This window comes from Oncorhynchus mykiss, chromosome 7, assembly GCF_013265735.2.
Source record: "Oncorhynchus mykiss isolate Arlee chromosome 7, USDA_OmykA_1.1, whole genome shotgun sequence".
NCBI lineage: Eukaryota > Metazoa > Chordata > Actinopteri > Salmoniformes > Salmonidae > Oncorhynchus > Oncorhynchus mykiss.
The window spans coordinates 60421519-60438140 of NC_048571.1; the positions used below are offsets into that span (position 1 = coordinate 60421519).

Sequence of the window (16622 nt, forward strand, 5' to 3'; positions counted from 1 at the left end):
GCCAAATATACAAGCCAATGGGGGAGAAAATCACCTCTGAAATCTGCAGTGTCTGCACCTGAAAGAGGAAGAGTCTCGAGCTCAGCACAAGGAAGCATCTGGAATAGTTCAGTGGGAGACAGTGTAGTTTTTTTAGGGTGAGGACCACTAACCTATAATAAGAACAGGGAACAAATCAACCCTAAAAGACTACAGATCCCAAGCACTATTGATTGAACACTTAGTTGACTCAGCGAAAAGTAATCAGAATTCTACAGCGAGGGAGACAAACCAAGTCTGCAGCGTAATCATCCCCATAAATGATGCCCTCTTAAGGACATTTTCTTCATAAAATCCGCTGGGCCAATCACGGTTGGCACAGGAGTGAATCTGTATGTTAGACTTTAGTAGTTCGGCTGGCTGTTATTTTGCGGCGCAACAATAACAGCAGCGTATATTGATAGTTTACCAGTCCCTTCTAAATGCTGCTGGGCCATGGACAGGTGGGGGTCCAAACAAACAAATAATGATACATAATCAGGCGCTCCTGTGCTATGTCAGTTCCATGTCGCCTTCACTGCGAACAGTAGCTCAAATTATGTTTAACAATCCATAGTTAAACAATAAAATAACCTTGTTGTATTGTACATGGACATTGTTGGGTTGTGCGGTGACCGGCAAATGGGCGCATTGTCATGCTTGTCATCTTCCTAGTCAAATTCAACACCGAGCTTCCTTACCAGTTCGATACCGTAGTAGGCCATGTGCAATTGCATAATTGGCATTAATAAACAACGTTTGACAATTGTAACACCAAGAAAAACATATTTAAAAGTCTAATCATTAGAGACGAAATAAAATGCTGCAACGTTGCACCCTTGGATAAAATGTTGAGCGCACAGAACCTGGTCAGGTTGCGCAACGCCGCAGTGTGTGTATAAAAATATGAATATCTAAGTTCCATGAGGTAACGTTAGGCCAACAAAATATTAAAATGTCTTAAAATCATGTGTATCTGCTATACACGCCTCCGTTGCGCCCATTGTGCGCTGTTGGCACAAGCCTGCCAAGGCAACTTACCCCTTCTCTGTGAAATGTGCTTTTCAGGCAGCCCGTTTTTACATGGCATCCATATTTTCTTCAGCGGGTTCTGAGTAAGCTCGCAGGGTGATGTTGCCATCATGACATCTTCGTTGGAAGTCATTTTGGTTGCTGCACCATGCCCCGTTTCTAAGCGACAGAAGTGGTAAGTGATGCGGGCTGGTCTGCGCAACAGAGCTGAGAGGGGATGGATGTCATATCGGCTGACGAACATCAGACGTATATTATTACCGTAATGTCTCTACGCTGAGCGCATCGAATGGTGTGACATATTCATACATTCCGGACACCACGGTGCTTCGTGCAAGCAGCACTGACTACACCTTTAGATGATCAGATTTCAAGTTGTCATTTATAGCCCGGTGCCAGTCTGTTTGTGCGATCATGCCAAACATGTTTTTCATAACAAGGACAGCAATGGAATAGGCAAGACCACAAATAGATATGGGACCAGGCTAGTTGGCTGCGTTTATTACCATTCAATAAAGGTAAACAAAACGCTGTCATTTATTTTCTGTTTATTAACATTTCTATGAAAATGATCTTTAATTAACAGAGCATCTAAGTGGGTATATGTGTGTGTATTATTTTCTTGTCCAATGCTCACTTGAAAAGGGAATGCCAATGTCTGGTTTAGCCTACAGGCCTCGTCTTAAATTATATACATTAATATCAAAAAGTAATCTTATATAGGAAGACTATAAATGCTCCAAATACTTCCAGTTTTGAGCAAATATATACAGCACGTTTGTTTTTACATGCTTCTTATTGCTTTGTTCCCTATATAACAATGTAGCTACTGCACGTTAACTCACACGAGTTTTTTTGAAAAACAAGTCTTCTGCTGTTCACATGCAACGCACATGGGACAACACAACACATAATGCATAGCATACTGTAGATTCACTGGTTATTTACAGCATTCGGTCAGCTTTTAATCAACTATGTTTCAATGACAATTAGTGAGTAGGGAAACTCGTAATCACCCCGGTTGGCCACAAAGATGGTGGATAAAGTTAATTAAAACACGTTTATTATGCAACTATATAACACTCGTTCTGTGTTTTGAATTGTAGCAATAGGATAAAAACAGCTTTTAAACAGTGTTGTTGTTTTATTGGCCAAATCGACACAAAGTTCTACAGAAGGAAGGTTGATAGCATAGTTTCCAAAGTTGGGGACTCACTTTCAGAGCAGAGGAATCACAGCGCCCCCTTGTGTCATTATTTTGCGACAAACTGTACTTCCTAAAAACACTAGGTGGGGCTGTCTACCCACTTATTCCCCCAGAGCCACCCAGTAACATTTACTATATGGAAGCGCTTAGCTGCCGAAACCCAATTGGAGATGCAAATGATCAATCAATATCATGTTTGAATTTTATTTTCCTAAATAGGTATGCATTTTTATGTGACAATATTCAAACTGAAAGGCAAAAAAGATATTGCATTATAATTTTCATGATTTAGTATGCTTGTCTGCTAATTAGACAAATAAATAGCAAGTGCGTTTGAGATTATTTCCATGGTACTATCCAGTACAACACTGACGCATAAAAAAAAATTAAACGCTTAAATGACAAATCATTTCTCATGTTTGTTATTTCATTTCCTTGTTGTGGTAGCATGAATTGTGACAACCCAAAAATAAAACACATTCTCAATTGGCAATGCTTTTCTATACTCTGTGTAGTTTAAGACTGTCAAAATTCAAATGTTTAATTTTGCTATTTAGTTTCCTCATTTGCATGATCGTTTTCGACTTGTGTTGATTGTTAATCAAACACTGGTCAGGATTTCGATAACGTGAGGCGTTTGCTTGCTGGCAATAGTCACGCTCGCTTTGTGTACCCCTCGTTCTCTTTATTTGTAAATCCTTCTACCTGTAAAGAGATCAACAAGACCTTTCTTGACTTCATCTGGAAAAATAAGTCTCACAAACAAAAAAAGTCAGTTCTCTCTAATAAAGAAGGTCTGGACCCAGCTAGCACAGTGGATCTGGGCCGATTCCGTCTGAGAGTAGTGGCACTCGGCCAACGTCATGTGGCCCCGAGTCTGGGCCGCCTTCAGCAGTATTACTTATGGCTAGGATGCAGGGATTGAGCTCGGGGCAATTTCCCATGTGAATTATCTGGCCCAAATGTATTACTTGGGGCTCGGACCAATTGGGGCTACATTCTGGCAGATGACTACACAGGCTGCTTTATATAATTAATTAACATTTCATTATTTATTTATTCGTCCATATTTTCCTCATTGTTTCTGTGATAAAAAAAATACAATTAACATTTCAATTAAATTCTTTAAGAGTCCTGTGTAGTATTTGAGTATTTTGATACTTTGTGCAATGCAATTGATATACATTAAAATCTTTGTGAATGGAACTTCCTGAGTGGCAGCGGTCTAAGACACTGAGTTGCAGTGCAAACTGCGTTTCTACAGATGCTGGGTCAAGACTCGTGCCGGCCGCGAGTGCACAATTGGCCCAGAGTTGTCAGAGTTATGGGAGGATTTTTCCCGGCCAGCTATAGCAACTCCTGTGGCGGGCGAGGCGCATGCACGCTGACACGGTCACCAGGTATGGTGTTTCCTCCGAGACTAAAAGTTTTTTTTTGTGGATGGGTATAATCTGTATGTATATTTAAAATGACTAAATTGGGCTTCTGGTATGACGCTGGCAAAGTCAGCTGAACTCTGGTATACGGAAACGGCCCGATGTACTTGGGCCGATTCTGGGCAGTCATTCATTTTGATTCCAGGCCTAGTCAGACACCCGATTCCGGGCCGATTCAATCAGTTCCGGTCCCCCGGAAGAGGGCCGTTTCTGGGCCAATTCCTCATTACTAGCTGGGGAACTGCTGGATTTAGTTGAAAACCAATTGGTTGAAAAGATGTTTGGTCAATACTGAATCAATTTGGCATTTCATTCCAAACAATGTGTTTAATAAGTTGGGAGGTCTTACATTTTTACTGAAATGTAATTATATTCCTGAAAGATTACCTGCTAAATTGGCTAGGTTTCACCAACAAGCTTTAATGGCCTGCACAATTTTTCCCCACATAAAGCTATTTTGTGGAATAATTCAGACATAACTGTAAGGAATAAGTCATTGTTCTACCTACCCTAGATGGCATGGGAGGAATATTGACTTTGTTCTTGATGTTTTTGACAACGGGTAATATTGTTGCATATGAACAATTTATAACATTCAATGAGTTTCCAATACCTTTCAGAGAGTTTATTTCTGTGATCAAAGCCATTTCCAGTGGTCTAACTAGTGGGGTGGCAGGTAGCCTAGTGGTTAGAGCGTTGGTCCAGTAATTGAAAGGTTGCTACATCAAATCCCCAAGCTGACAAGGTAAACATCTGTGGTTTTGCCCCTGAACAAGGCAGTTAACCCACTGTTCCTAGTCCGTCAATGTAAATAAGAATTTGTTAACTGACTTGCCTATTTAAATAGAGCTTAAACAAAAACTACACTAATGAAAACTAATCTTAGCTTTGGTGATGATCACAGAGCTTATCCAGAACTCAGTTTGGAAGGCGTGGGTTCCAGATGAGACTACAGGAGAGTAGTGGTGGACAACACTGGACATCATCTTCACTGAGCAATGCTCAGTGGTGGAAAAAGTACCCAATTGTCATACTTGAGTAAAAGTATTGTTATCTTAATAGAAAGTTACTTGAGTAAAACTGAAAGTCACCCAGTAAAATACTACTTGAGTAAAAGCCGAAGTATTTGGTTCTAAATATATTTAAGTATCAAAAGTAAAAGTATAAATAATTTCAAATCCCTTATATTAAGCAAAGCCACGGGCACACTCAAACATAATTTGTATTTAGTGAGCCTGCCAGATCAGAGGCAGTAGGGATGACCACGTGTTCTCTTGATAAGTGCGTGAATTGGATAATTTTCCTGTCCTGCTAAGCATTCATCATGTAACAAGTACATTTGGGAGACAGGGAAAATGTATGGAGTAAAAAGTACATTATTTTCTTTAGGAATGTAGTGAAGTAAAAGTTTTCCATAATATAAATAATGTACAGATACCCCCCAAAATTACTTAAGTAGTACTTTAAAGTATTTTCTACCACTGGCAATGATCAAATGTAGAACATGTACAAGTAAGTATCCCATATTAGGTACTACTACTTGGATAGATGGGAGGCAGAGGTTTCAAGCAGAGGTAGATACTGTGTACTGTATGTTTGCAATGAAATGATTTGGCAGTGACTGCGCAACCCAAAGACACATTGTGTGACACACTGAACAGACAGTGTGCGCAACACCCTTTCTCCTCATAGGAACTACTCAAATGAGTTGGACTTGTTGCAGAGTTACTGTCATGTTGCTGAGTTGTCCCGATTCTTCTGACTTCTCCCGAAGTGTGCACTTGCATACTTCCATGATGAGGAGTTTGCAAGTGCACACCTTAAGACAAGGGTGGAGAATTGGGATGTAGCCCTCATGTTCTCTCAACCACCTATATGCCTATTCCTGTAGAAGAGGCAACAGAAATATTACAAAGAGGGGATTCGATTAAGCTGGTCCGTGTGGGCGGAGATTGTACCGGATGAAAAGTGATTGTTTTGAAAATGGGGCGGTCTCGTGGGCGTGTGCTGGGTGCGCCGTTCAAAGCCCACGGCAATGTACCGGATGAAAAGTGATTGTTTTGAAAATGGGGCTGTCTCGTGGGCGTGTGCTGGGTGCCCCGTTCAAAGCCCACAGCAATGTACCGGATAAAAAGTGATTGTTTTGACAATGGGGCTGTCTCGTGGGCGTGTGCTGGGTGCCCCGTTCAAAGCCCACAGCAATGTACCGGATGAAAAGTGATTGTTTTGACAATGGGGCTGTCTCGTGGGCGTGTGCTGGGTGCCCCGTTCAAAGTCCACGTCAATGTGATTGTTTTGAAAATGGGGCGGTCTCGTGGGCGTGTGCTGGGTGCCCCGTTCAAAGCCCACAGCAATGTACCGGATGAAAAGTGATTGTTTTGAAAATGGGGCTGTCTCGTGGGCGTGTGCTGGGTGCGCCGTTCAAAGCCCACCACAGCAATGTCGGCTCAAAACAAAGTGACATGAAGAACGTGGTTCTCATTCTCATGGTTTATCATTCAGTGTTTTCACATGCAAGGTGTTGTTTGCTCTTGGTATAAAATGTACTTTATCTGCCTTCCCAAGAAAAATTCTAACATATACTTTACTTTTTTATATTTTACCCCTTTTTCTCCCCAATTTCGTGGTATCCAATTGTTGTAGTAGCTACTATCTTGTCTCATTGCTACAACTCCCGTACGGGCTCGGGAGAGACGAAGGCTGAATGTCATGCGTCCTCCGATACACAACCCAACCAGCCGTACTGCTTCTTAACACAGCGCGCATCCAACCCGGAAGCCAGCCGCACCAATGTGTCGGAGGCTACACCGTGCACCTGGCAACCTTGGCTAGCGCGCACTGCGCCCGGCCCGCCACAGGAGTCGCTGGTGCGAAAGCATTGCACAAGGATGCTGGCCCATGTTAACTCCAATGCTTCCCACAGTTGTGTCAAGTTGGCTGGATGGACCATTCTTGATACACATGGGAAACTGTTGAGCTTAAAAATCCAGCAGCGATGCAGTTCTTGACACACTCAAACCGGTGCGCCTCGCATCTACTACCATAAATATTAAATATATGTCTAGTTCCTGCCAATATCCAGCTACTTCGCACAACCATTGAAGAGTGGGACAACATTGCACAGGCCACCATCAACAGCCTGATTAACTCTATGCAAAGGTGATGTGTCACGTTGTATGAGGCAAACGGTGGTCACACTAAATACTGATTTGTTTGTGATCCACGCCTCTCTTTTTTTAAGGTATCTGAGACCAAGAGATGCATATCTGTATTCCCTGTCATGTGAAATCCATAGATTACGGTCTAATTTATTTATTTCAATTGACTGATTTCCTTATATGAACTGTAAATCTATGGATTTCAGATGACTAGGCAGGGGTGCACTTGGGAGCCAGGTCCAGCCAACCAAAAAAGTTTTCCCCCACAAAAGGGGTCAGAAATACTCCTCAGTTTCAACAGCTGTCTGGGTGGCTGGTCTCAGACGATCCCGCAGGTGAAGAAGCCAGATGTGGAGGTCCTGGACTGGTGTGGGTACACATGGTTTTCGGTTATGAGGCTGGTTTGATGTACTGCCAAATTCTCCAAAACGACATTGGAGGTGACTTATGGTAGAGAAATTAACATTACATTCTCTGGCAAAAGCTCTGGTGGAACATTTCTGCAGTCAGCATGCCAATTGCAGGCTCCCTCAAAACTTGATACATCTATGGCATTGTGTTGTGTGATCATAGCTTTCAAACTACAAAAGCTATGATCACTACAAAGATAGTTGATTCGGTTCTAGTCCTTAGGAAACTATGCAGTAATTTGTTTATGTATTATTTCTTACATTGTTAGCCCAGAAAATCTTAAGTGTTATTACATACAGCCGGGAAGAACTATTGGATTTCAGAGCGACGTCAACTTACCAACATTATGAACAGGAATATGTCTTTCCCGAAGCGGCTCCTTTGTTTGGACCTCCACCCTGGACATGGGATCTAATTCCAGAGGCTGAACCAAAACAACGTCATCGCCACAGGAGAGGCAGACGGAGCAGCCTCCTGGTCAGACTTAGAAAGCGAGCACACCGTTCACCGCTTCCAAGCATATTTGTCGCCAATGTCCAGTCTCTAGACAACAAGGTGGATGAAATTAGGGCATGATTAGCCTTCCAGAGAAACATCAGAGATTGTAACATTCTCTGTTTCACGGAAACATAGCTCACTCGGGATATGTTGTCAGAAATGGTACAGCCACCGTGTTTCTTCATGCGTAGCGTCGTCATCTCTCTGGTAAGAAGAAGGGCGGGGGTGTATGCCTCATGATTAACGACTCATGGTTTAACAATAACAACATATAGGAACTCAAATCCTTTTGTTCACCCGATCTAGAATTCCTTACAATCAAATGCCGAGTCACAGCCGTGTATATCCGACCACGACTTAATCTTGCTCATACCATCCTATAGGCAGAAACTGAAACAGGATGTAGCCATGACTAGAACCATTCAACGCTGGTCTGACCAATCGGAATCCACGCTTCAAGATTGTTTTGATCACTTGGACTGGAAAATGTTCCAGGAAGCCTCAGACAATAACAATGATTTATACACCGACTCGGGGAGTGAGTTTATTAGGAAGTGCACAGAAGATGTTGTACCCACTGTGACTATTAAAACCTACCCCAACCAGAAACCGTGTCACGACTGCTGCCGAAGTCGTTGCCTCTCCTTGTTCGGGCGGTGCTCGGCGTTCGACGTCACCGGTCTTCTAGCCATCATTGATCCTTTTTTCATTTTCCATTGGTTTTGTCTTGTCTTCCCATACACCTGTTTTCAATCCCATTCATTACCTGTTGTGTATTTAACCCTCTGTTTCCCCTCATGTCTTTGTCAGAGATTGTTTTATTGTCAGTGTAGTGTGATTGTTTGTATAGGTGTGCGTCGGGTCCTTGTACCCATGTTTATGTACATTTAGTGTTATGGAGCATACTCCGTGGACTTTATTAAAATACTCCATTTTACACTCCATTTGACTCTCCTGCGCCTGACTTCCCTGCCACCTATTACATCTACGCATGACAGAATCTCTGACCAAATATATGAAGTCAGCAGGAGAGGACACTATGCCCATGGAGCTGGAGGAACGCGTTCAGGAACAAGCTAGGGAGATTGACGTTATCAGCTCCGTCATGGATCACATTGCTATGAAAATGGATCGCTGGGAGAGACAGGGAGTTTCTCCAGCGCCACCACCACCACAACCGGAATCTCCCGTGAACGATTTTTCCTCTCCGGAATCGAGGATCCATTTATCCCTACCTACGGGATACAACGGAGATACTGCCGGCTGCCAGGGTTTCCTCCTTAAACTGAACTTGTATCTAGCCACGGCCTCCCCAGTACCATCTGACCGTGAGAAGAGTTACGCCCTCGTCTCATGCCTCACCGGGAAAGCCCTGGAATGGGCCAGCGCTGTGTGTAGTAGGGAGGTTGCGGCGCTGGACCATTTTGAGGAGTTCACCCGCCAATTCCGGATAGTATTCGATCACCCACCTGAAGGCAAAGCAGCGGGTGAGCTTCTCTATCATCTGAGGCAGGAGACGAGGAGTGCACAGGATTTTGCCTTGGAGTTTAGGACCTTGGCTGCCGGCGCTGGATGGAGCGACAGGGCCCTGATCGACCATTACCGTTGTAGTCTACGCGAGGACGTCCGTCGGGAGCTGGCCTGTAGAGACACCACCCTCACCTTCGACCAGCTGGTGGACATGTCCATCAGGCTGGACAACATGCTGGCTACTCGTGGACGTCTAGATCGGGGTTTGGTTGTTCCATCCTCCCGCACCCTCTCTCCCGAACCTATGGAATTGGGAGGGATGGTGCGCAGGGAGACCGGAGGGGGTTCCCGCTCGAGCACCATTCAAGGTCGCAGAGAGCACACTGCTGGTCGGTGCCGGGTTGGTTCCTCTGGGAATAGAGAGGGCAGGCAGGGCATTCTGGCGTCACCCCAGGTGAGTAGGCACCATTCTCATCCAGAGCCCTCTGCTGCACTAATGTTTGTCTCTGTCTCTTTTCCTGACTTTTCACTGCATTCCCAGTATAAGGCGCTAGTAGATTCGGGTGGGGCTGGAAATTTCATTAATAAAAGTCTAGCTCATAGTTTAGGGATCCCTATTGTTCCTGTGGATATGCCTTTCCCTATTCATGCCTTAGATAGTCGACCATTAGGGTCAGGGTTTATCAGGGAGGTAACCGCACCTTTGTGTATGATAACGCAGGAGGGTCACAAGGAGAAGATTAGTCTTTTCCTTATTGATTCTCCTGCGTATTATGTGGTGCTAGGCCTACCCTGGTTAGTTTGTCATAACCCCACTGTTTCTTGGCCACAGAGGGCTCTCACAGGGTGGTCGCGAGAATGCTAGGTAGGTGTTTAGGGGTTTCCGTTGGTGCTACTACGGTGGAAAGTCCAGACCAGGTCTCCACCGTGCGCATTCCCCCCGAATATGCCGATTTGGCTCTCGCCTTCTGTAAAAAGAAGGCGACTCAATTACCACCCCATCGACTGGGGGATTGTGCGATAGATCTCCTGGTAGACGCTGCATATCCCAAGAGTCACGTGTATCCCCTGTCGCAAGCGGAGACGGAGGCTATGGAGACATATATCTCTGAATCCCTGCATCAGGGGTTCATTCAGCCATCCATTTCACCCGTCTCTTCGAGTTTCTTTTTTGTGAAAAAAAAGGATGGCGGTTTACGCCCGTGCGTTGATTATCGAGGTCTTAATAAAATCACAGTGAAATATAGTTACCCGCTACCTCTGATCAATACGATTATTGAGTTAATGCACGGGGCACGTTTTTTCACAAAATTGGATCTCAGGAGTGCGTACAATCTGGTGCGTATTAAGAAGGGTGATGAGTGGAAGACGGCATTTAGCACCACCTCAGGTCATTATGAGTACCTGGTCATGCCATATGGGTTGATGAATGCTCCATCAGTTTTCCAATCATTTGTAGATGAGATCTTCAGGGACCTGCACGGGCAGGGTGTAGTGGTGTATATCGATGATATTCTGATATACTCTGCTACACGCGCCGAGCATGTGTCCCTGGTGCGCAGGGTGCTTGGTCGCCTGTTGGAGCATGATCTATATGTCAAGTCTGAGAAATGCTTGTTTTTCCAACAATCCATCTCCTTCCTAGGGCATCGGATTTCCACTTCAGGAGTGGAGATGGAGAGCGACCGCATTACAGCCGTGCGTAATTGGCCGACTCCAACCACGGTAAAGGAGTTGCAGCGTTTTTTGAGGTTTTCCAATTACTACCGGAGGTTTATCCGGGGTTTTGGTCAGGTGGCAGCTCCCATTACCTCACTGCTAAAGGGGGGCCCGGTGCGCTTGCAGTGGTCGGCTGAGGCGAACAGGGCTTTTGAGCACCTGAAGACTCTGTTTACTTCTGCGCCTGTGCTGGCTCATCCGGATCCCTCTTTGCCATTCATAGTGGAGGTGGACGCATCCGAAGCTGGGATAGGAGCAGTGCTCTCTCAGCGTTCGGGTACGCCACTGAAGCTTCGCCCCTGTGCTTTCTTTTCTAAGAAGCTCAGCCCGGCGGAGCGAAACTATGATGTGGGGAACCGGGAGCTGTTAGCTGTCGTAGAAGCTTTGAAGGTGTGGAGGCATTGGCTTGAGGGGGCTAAACACCCTTTTCTCATCTGGACTGACCACCGCAATCTGGAGTATATCCGGCAGGCAAAGAGATTGAATCCTCGCCAGGCAAGGTGGGCCATGTTTTTCACTCGTTTTGTGTTTACTCTTTCTTACAGACCAGGCTCCCAGAACGTTAAGGCAGACGCATTGTCTCGGCTGTATGACACAGAGGAGCGGTCCATGGATCCCACTCCCATACTCCCAGCTTCGTGTTTGGTGGCGCCAGTAGTGTGGGAGCTGGACGCGGACATTGAGCGGGCGTCACGTGCAGAGCCTTCTCCCCCTGAGTGTCCAGCTGGTCGTCTGTACGTTCCGTCTGCTGTACGCGACCGATTGATATATTGGGCTCACACGTCACCCTCCTCTGGTCATCCTGGGATAGGTCGGACGATGCGCTGTCTTGACGGGAGATACTGGTGGCCCACTTTAGCTAAGGACGTGAGGATTTATGTTTCTTCCTGCTCGGTGTGTGCCCAGTGCAAGGCTCCTAGACACCTGCCCAGAGGTAAGCTACAACCTCTACCCGTTCCTCAACGGCCGTGGTCACACCTGTCGGTGGATTTTTTGACCGATCTTCCACCTTCACAGGGTTACACCACGATCCTGGTCGTTGTGGATCGGTTTTCTAAGTCCTGTCGTCTCCTCCCTTTGCCCGGTCTCCCTACGGCCTTACAAACTGCAGAGGCCCTGTTTACACACGTTTTCCGGCACTATGGGGTGCCTGAGGATATAGTGTCTGATCGGGGTCCCCAGTTCACATCAAGGGTCTGGAAGGCGTTCATGGAGCGTCTGGGGATCTCGGTTAGTCTTACCTCAGGTTTTCACCCCGAGAGTAATGGGCAGGTGGAGAGAGTTAACCAGGATGTGGGTAGGTTTCTGCGGTCTTATTGCCAGGATCGGCCGGGGGAGTGGGCGAAGTTCGTGCCCTGGGCAGAGATGGCTCAGAACTCGCTACGTCACTCCTCCACTAACCTTACTCCCTTTCAATGTGTATTAGGGTATCAGCCGGTTCTGGCTCCTTGGCATCAGAGCCAGACCGAGGCCCCTGCGGTGGACAATTGGTTTCGGCACGCTGAGGAGACCTGGGAGGCAGCCCACGTCCACCTTCAGCGTGCCATAAGGCGCCAGAAAATTGGCGCAGACCGTCGCCGCAGTGAGGCCCCAGTGTTCGCACCAGGGGACAGGGTCTGGCTCTCGACCCGAAACCTGCCCCTTCGCCTTCTCTGCCGGAAGCTGGGTCCGCGGTTTGTGGGGCCGTTTAAAGTCCTGAGGAGAGTGAACGAGGTATGTTATAGGTTACAACTACCCACTCATTACCGTATTAACCCCTCGTTCCATGTGTCTCTCCTCAGGCCGATGGTGGCTGGCCCGCTCCAGGAGGCTGAAGTGCGTAATGTTCCTCCGCCTCCTCTAGACATCGAGGGGGTTCCGGCGTACTCTGTTCGATCCATTTTGGATTCGAGACGTCGGGCGAGGGGCCTTCAGTACCTCGTGGACTGGGAGGGGTACGGGCCGGAGGAGAGATGCTGGGTTCCGGTGGAGGACGTGTTAGATCCTTCCATGTTATCAGAATTCCACCGTCTCCATCCGGATCGCCCTGCACCTCGCCTTCCGGGTCGTCCCCGAGGCCGGTGTCGACGCGCAGCTGGAGCCGCGCGTCGGGGGGGGGGGTACTGTCACGACTGCTGCCGAAGTCGTTGCCTCTCCTTGTTCGGGCGGTGCTCGGCGTTCGACGTCATCGGTCTTCTAGCCATCATTGATCCTTTTTTCATTTTCCATTGGTTTTGTCTTGTCTTCCCATACACCTGTTTTCAATCCCATTCATTACCTGTTGTGTATTTAACCCTCTGTTTCCCCTCATGTCTTTGTCAGAGATTGTTTGTATAGGTGTGCGTCGGGTCCTTGTACCCATGTTTATGTACATTTAGTGTTATGGAGCATACTCCGTGGACTTTATTAAAATACTCCATTTTACACTCCATTTGACTCTCCTGCGCCTGACTTCCCTGCCACCTATTACATCTACGCATGACAAACCGTGGATAGATGGCGGAATACACGCACAACTGAAAGAGCAAACCACCACATTCAACCACGGAAAGAGGTCGGGGAATATGGACGAATATAAACAGTGTAGTTATTCCCTCCGCAAGGCAATCAAACAAGCTAAATGTTAGTATAGGGACAAAATGGAGTTGCAATTCAACGGCCCAGACACAAAACATATGTGGCAGGGTCTACAGGTAATTATACAGGTAAGTATTGACCACTACAAAAAGAAAACCAACCACGTCACGGACACCGATGTCTGGCTTCCAGACAAGCTAAACACCTTCTTTGCCCACTTTGAGGATAATACAGTGCCACTAACGTGGCCCGCTACCAAGGACTGCAGGCCTCCCACCTCCTTCTCCATTGGCCCCAAATATAACTGAACTAAATGACTATCACACCATAGCACTCACTTCTGTCATCATGAAGTGCTTTGAGAGACTTGTCAAGGACCATATCACCTCCACCTTACCTGCCACCCTAGACCCACTTCAGTTTGATTACCGCTCCAACAGGTCCACAGACAAATCAATTGCCATCACACCGCACACTGCCCTATCCCATCTGGACAAGAGGAATACCTATGTAAGAATGCTGTTCATTGTCTACCGTTCAGCATTCAACACCATAGAACCCTCCAAGCTCATCATTAAGATGACACAAATCGAGAGCATCCTGTGGGGCTGTATCACCGCCTGGTACGGCAACTGCACTGCCCTCAACCGCAAGGCTCTCCAGAGGGTAGTGAGGTCAGCACAACGCATCACCGGGGGAAAACTACCTGCACCCCAGGACACCTACACACCACCCGATGTCACAGGAAGGCCATAAAAATCATCAAGGACAACAACCACCCGAGCCACTGCCTGTTCACCCCGCTATCATCCAGAAGGCGAGGTCAGTACAGGTGCATCAAAGCAGGGACCGAGAGACTGAAAAACAGCTTCTATCTCAAGGCCATCAGACTGTTAAACAGCCACCACTAACATTGAGTGGCTGCTGCCATACATGTAAAAAATGTATCACTAGCCACTTTAAACAATGCCACTTAATATAATGTTTACATACCCTACATTACTCATCTCATATGTATATACTGTACTCGATACCATCTACTGTATCTTGTCTATGCCGTTCTGTACCATCACTCATTCATATATCTTTATGTACATGTTCTTCATCCCTTTACACTTGTGTGTATAAGGTAGTTGTTGTGGAATTGTTAGGTTAAATTACTCGTTGGTTATTACTGCATTGTCGGAACTAGAAGCACAAGCATTTCGCTACACTTCCATTAACATCTGCTAACCATGTGTATGCGACAAATAAAATTAGATTTGATCATCGCTAAGAGTGGGCAACATTTAGTTTTGACTATTACGCTGATGAGACAGCACCAACTTTTTGAAGGCTCTATATTTTAAACAACAGATTCATATTTTTACTAAGATTAATATTTTTACTGTTAATGCGACAGGTTGAAATTATTAGATTACTGGAAAGGGGTTATGGGTTTGTTTATTGTTTATTTTAGGTGTCGATTTCACTTAATGAAACACTGTAGTATCTGAGTGTTTTGAGTAGGATTCTTCCTTCCGGGACTAATGGAAGTCCCCTACAGTATGTATGTTCAGGGAGACATAGGAGATCACGTCTCAAACAACTTTTTATTAAATGCCTGGGATCAAATATCACTGATTCCTTATGCTGAGAAATGTACCACATTTGCAACAGAAAAAAAGTACTACATTTAGATGGGTAACAGGAACAGTCTAAGGTGAAACAGCTATCACAAATGTTGTTGGACATTGGTCTAGTAATGATACCAGGATAATTTGACATGGTTATGGAAAAGAGAGACCAGTCATATAATATGGGAGTGAATTGTTGACTTGGTGGCGAGATACATGTTGCAGTGTCCAAGGGTAGCATATGCTAAATTAAGAGCACATAAACATTGAGGTAGATTAAAACAAACGATGAATGATCTGAGGGAGTACAGTGGACCTATCATTATTATCAGGTTTTGTTTGTAGTTTAAACTTTTGGGTTGCTGAAATGGTGTAGTATAGTGAAGGCTAACAAAATGTTGTTTTTCCGGGAAAATGGGGGTTTCGTGTAGAGGTCGACCGATTAATCGGAATGGCCGAATAATTAGGGACGATTTTCAAGTTTTCATAATAATCGGTAATCGGCATTTTTGGACACCGATTATGGCCGATTACATTGCACTCAATGAGGAGACTGCGTGGCAGGCTGACTACCTGTTACGTGAGTGCAGCAAGGAGCCAAGGTAAGTTGCTAGCTAGCATTAAACTTATCTTATAAAAAACTATCAATCTTAACATAATCACAAGTTAACTACACATGGTTGATGATATTACTAGTTTATCTTGCGTTGCATATAATCGATGCGGTGCCTGTTAATTTATCATCGAATCACAGCCTACTTCACCAAATGGGTGATGATTTAACAAGCGCATCTGTGAAAAAAGCTCCGTCGTTGCACCAATGTGTACCAAACCATAAACATCAATGCCTTTCTTTAAAATCAATACACAAGTATATATTTGTAAACCTACATATTTAGTTAATATTGCCTGCTAACATGAATTTCTTTTAACTAGGGAAATTGTCACTTCTCTTGCGTTCTGTGCAAGCAGAGTCGGGGTATATGCAGCAGTTTGGGCCGCCTGGCTCGTTGCGAACTGTGTGAAGACCATTTCTTCCTAACAAAGACCGTAATTAATTTGCCAGAATTGTACATAATTATGACATAACACTGAAGGTTGTGCAATGTAACAGCAATATTTAGACTTAGGGATGCCACCTGTTAGATAGAATACGTAAAGGTTCTGTATTTCATTGAAAGAATTAATGTTTTGTTTTCGAAATAATAGTTTCCGGATTTGGCCATATTAATGACCTAAGGCTCGTATTTCTGTGTTTATTATATTATAATTAAGTCTATGATTTGATATTCGATAGAGCAGTCTGACTGAGCGGTGGTAGGCAGCAGCAGGCTCGTAAGCATTCATTCAAACAGCACTTTCCTGCATTTGCCAGCAGCTCTTCGCTGCGCTTCAAGCATTGCGCTGTTTATGCCTTCAAGCCTATCAACTCCCGAGATTAGGTTGGCAATACTATAGTGCCTATAAGAACATCCAATAGTCATAAGGTATATGAAATACA

At 45.3% G+C, this 16622-nt stretch overlaps 1 protein-coding gene across 2 annotated transcripts in view; it reads right to left on the minus strand.

Moving 5' to 3' along the window:
* LOC110528144 (6-phosphofructo-2-kinase/fructose-2,6-bisphosphatase 4) overlaps positions 1-16622 on the minus strand; it is a 62282-nt gene that overhangs the window by 25555 nt on the left and 20105 nt on the right. The window contains exon 1 of one of the 2 annotated variants that reach the window (XM_021609967.2): positions 1060-1337. The exons of the other annotated variant lie outside the window; for it this stretch is intronic. Coding sequence (XP_021465642.2) covers positions 1060-1294 — 235 coding nt within the window. The 5' untranslated portion in view covers positions 1295-1337. Of the gene's footprint in view, positions 1-1059; positions 1338-16622 lie in introns of those variants that run through there. 2 annotated transcript variants of the gene reach the window in all.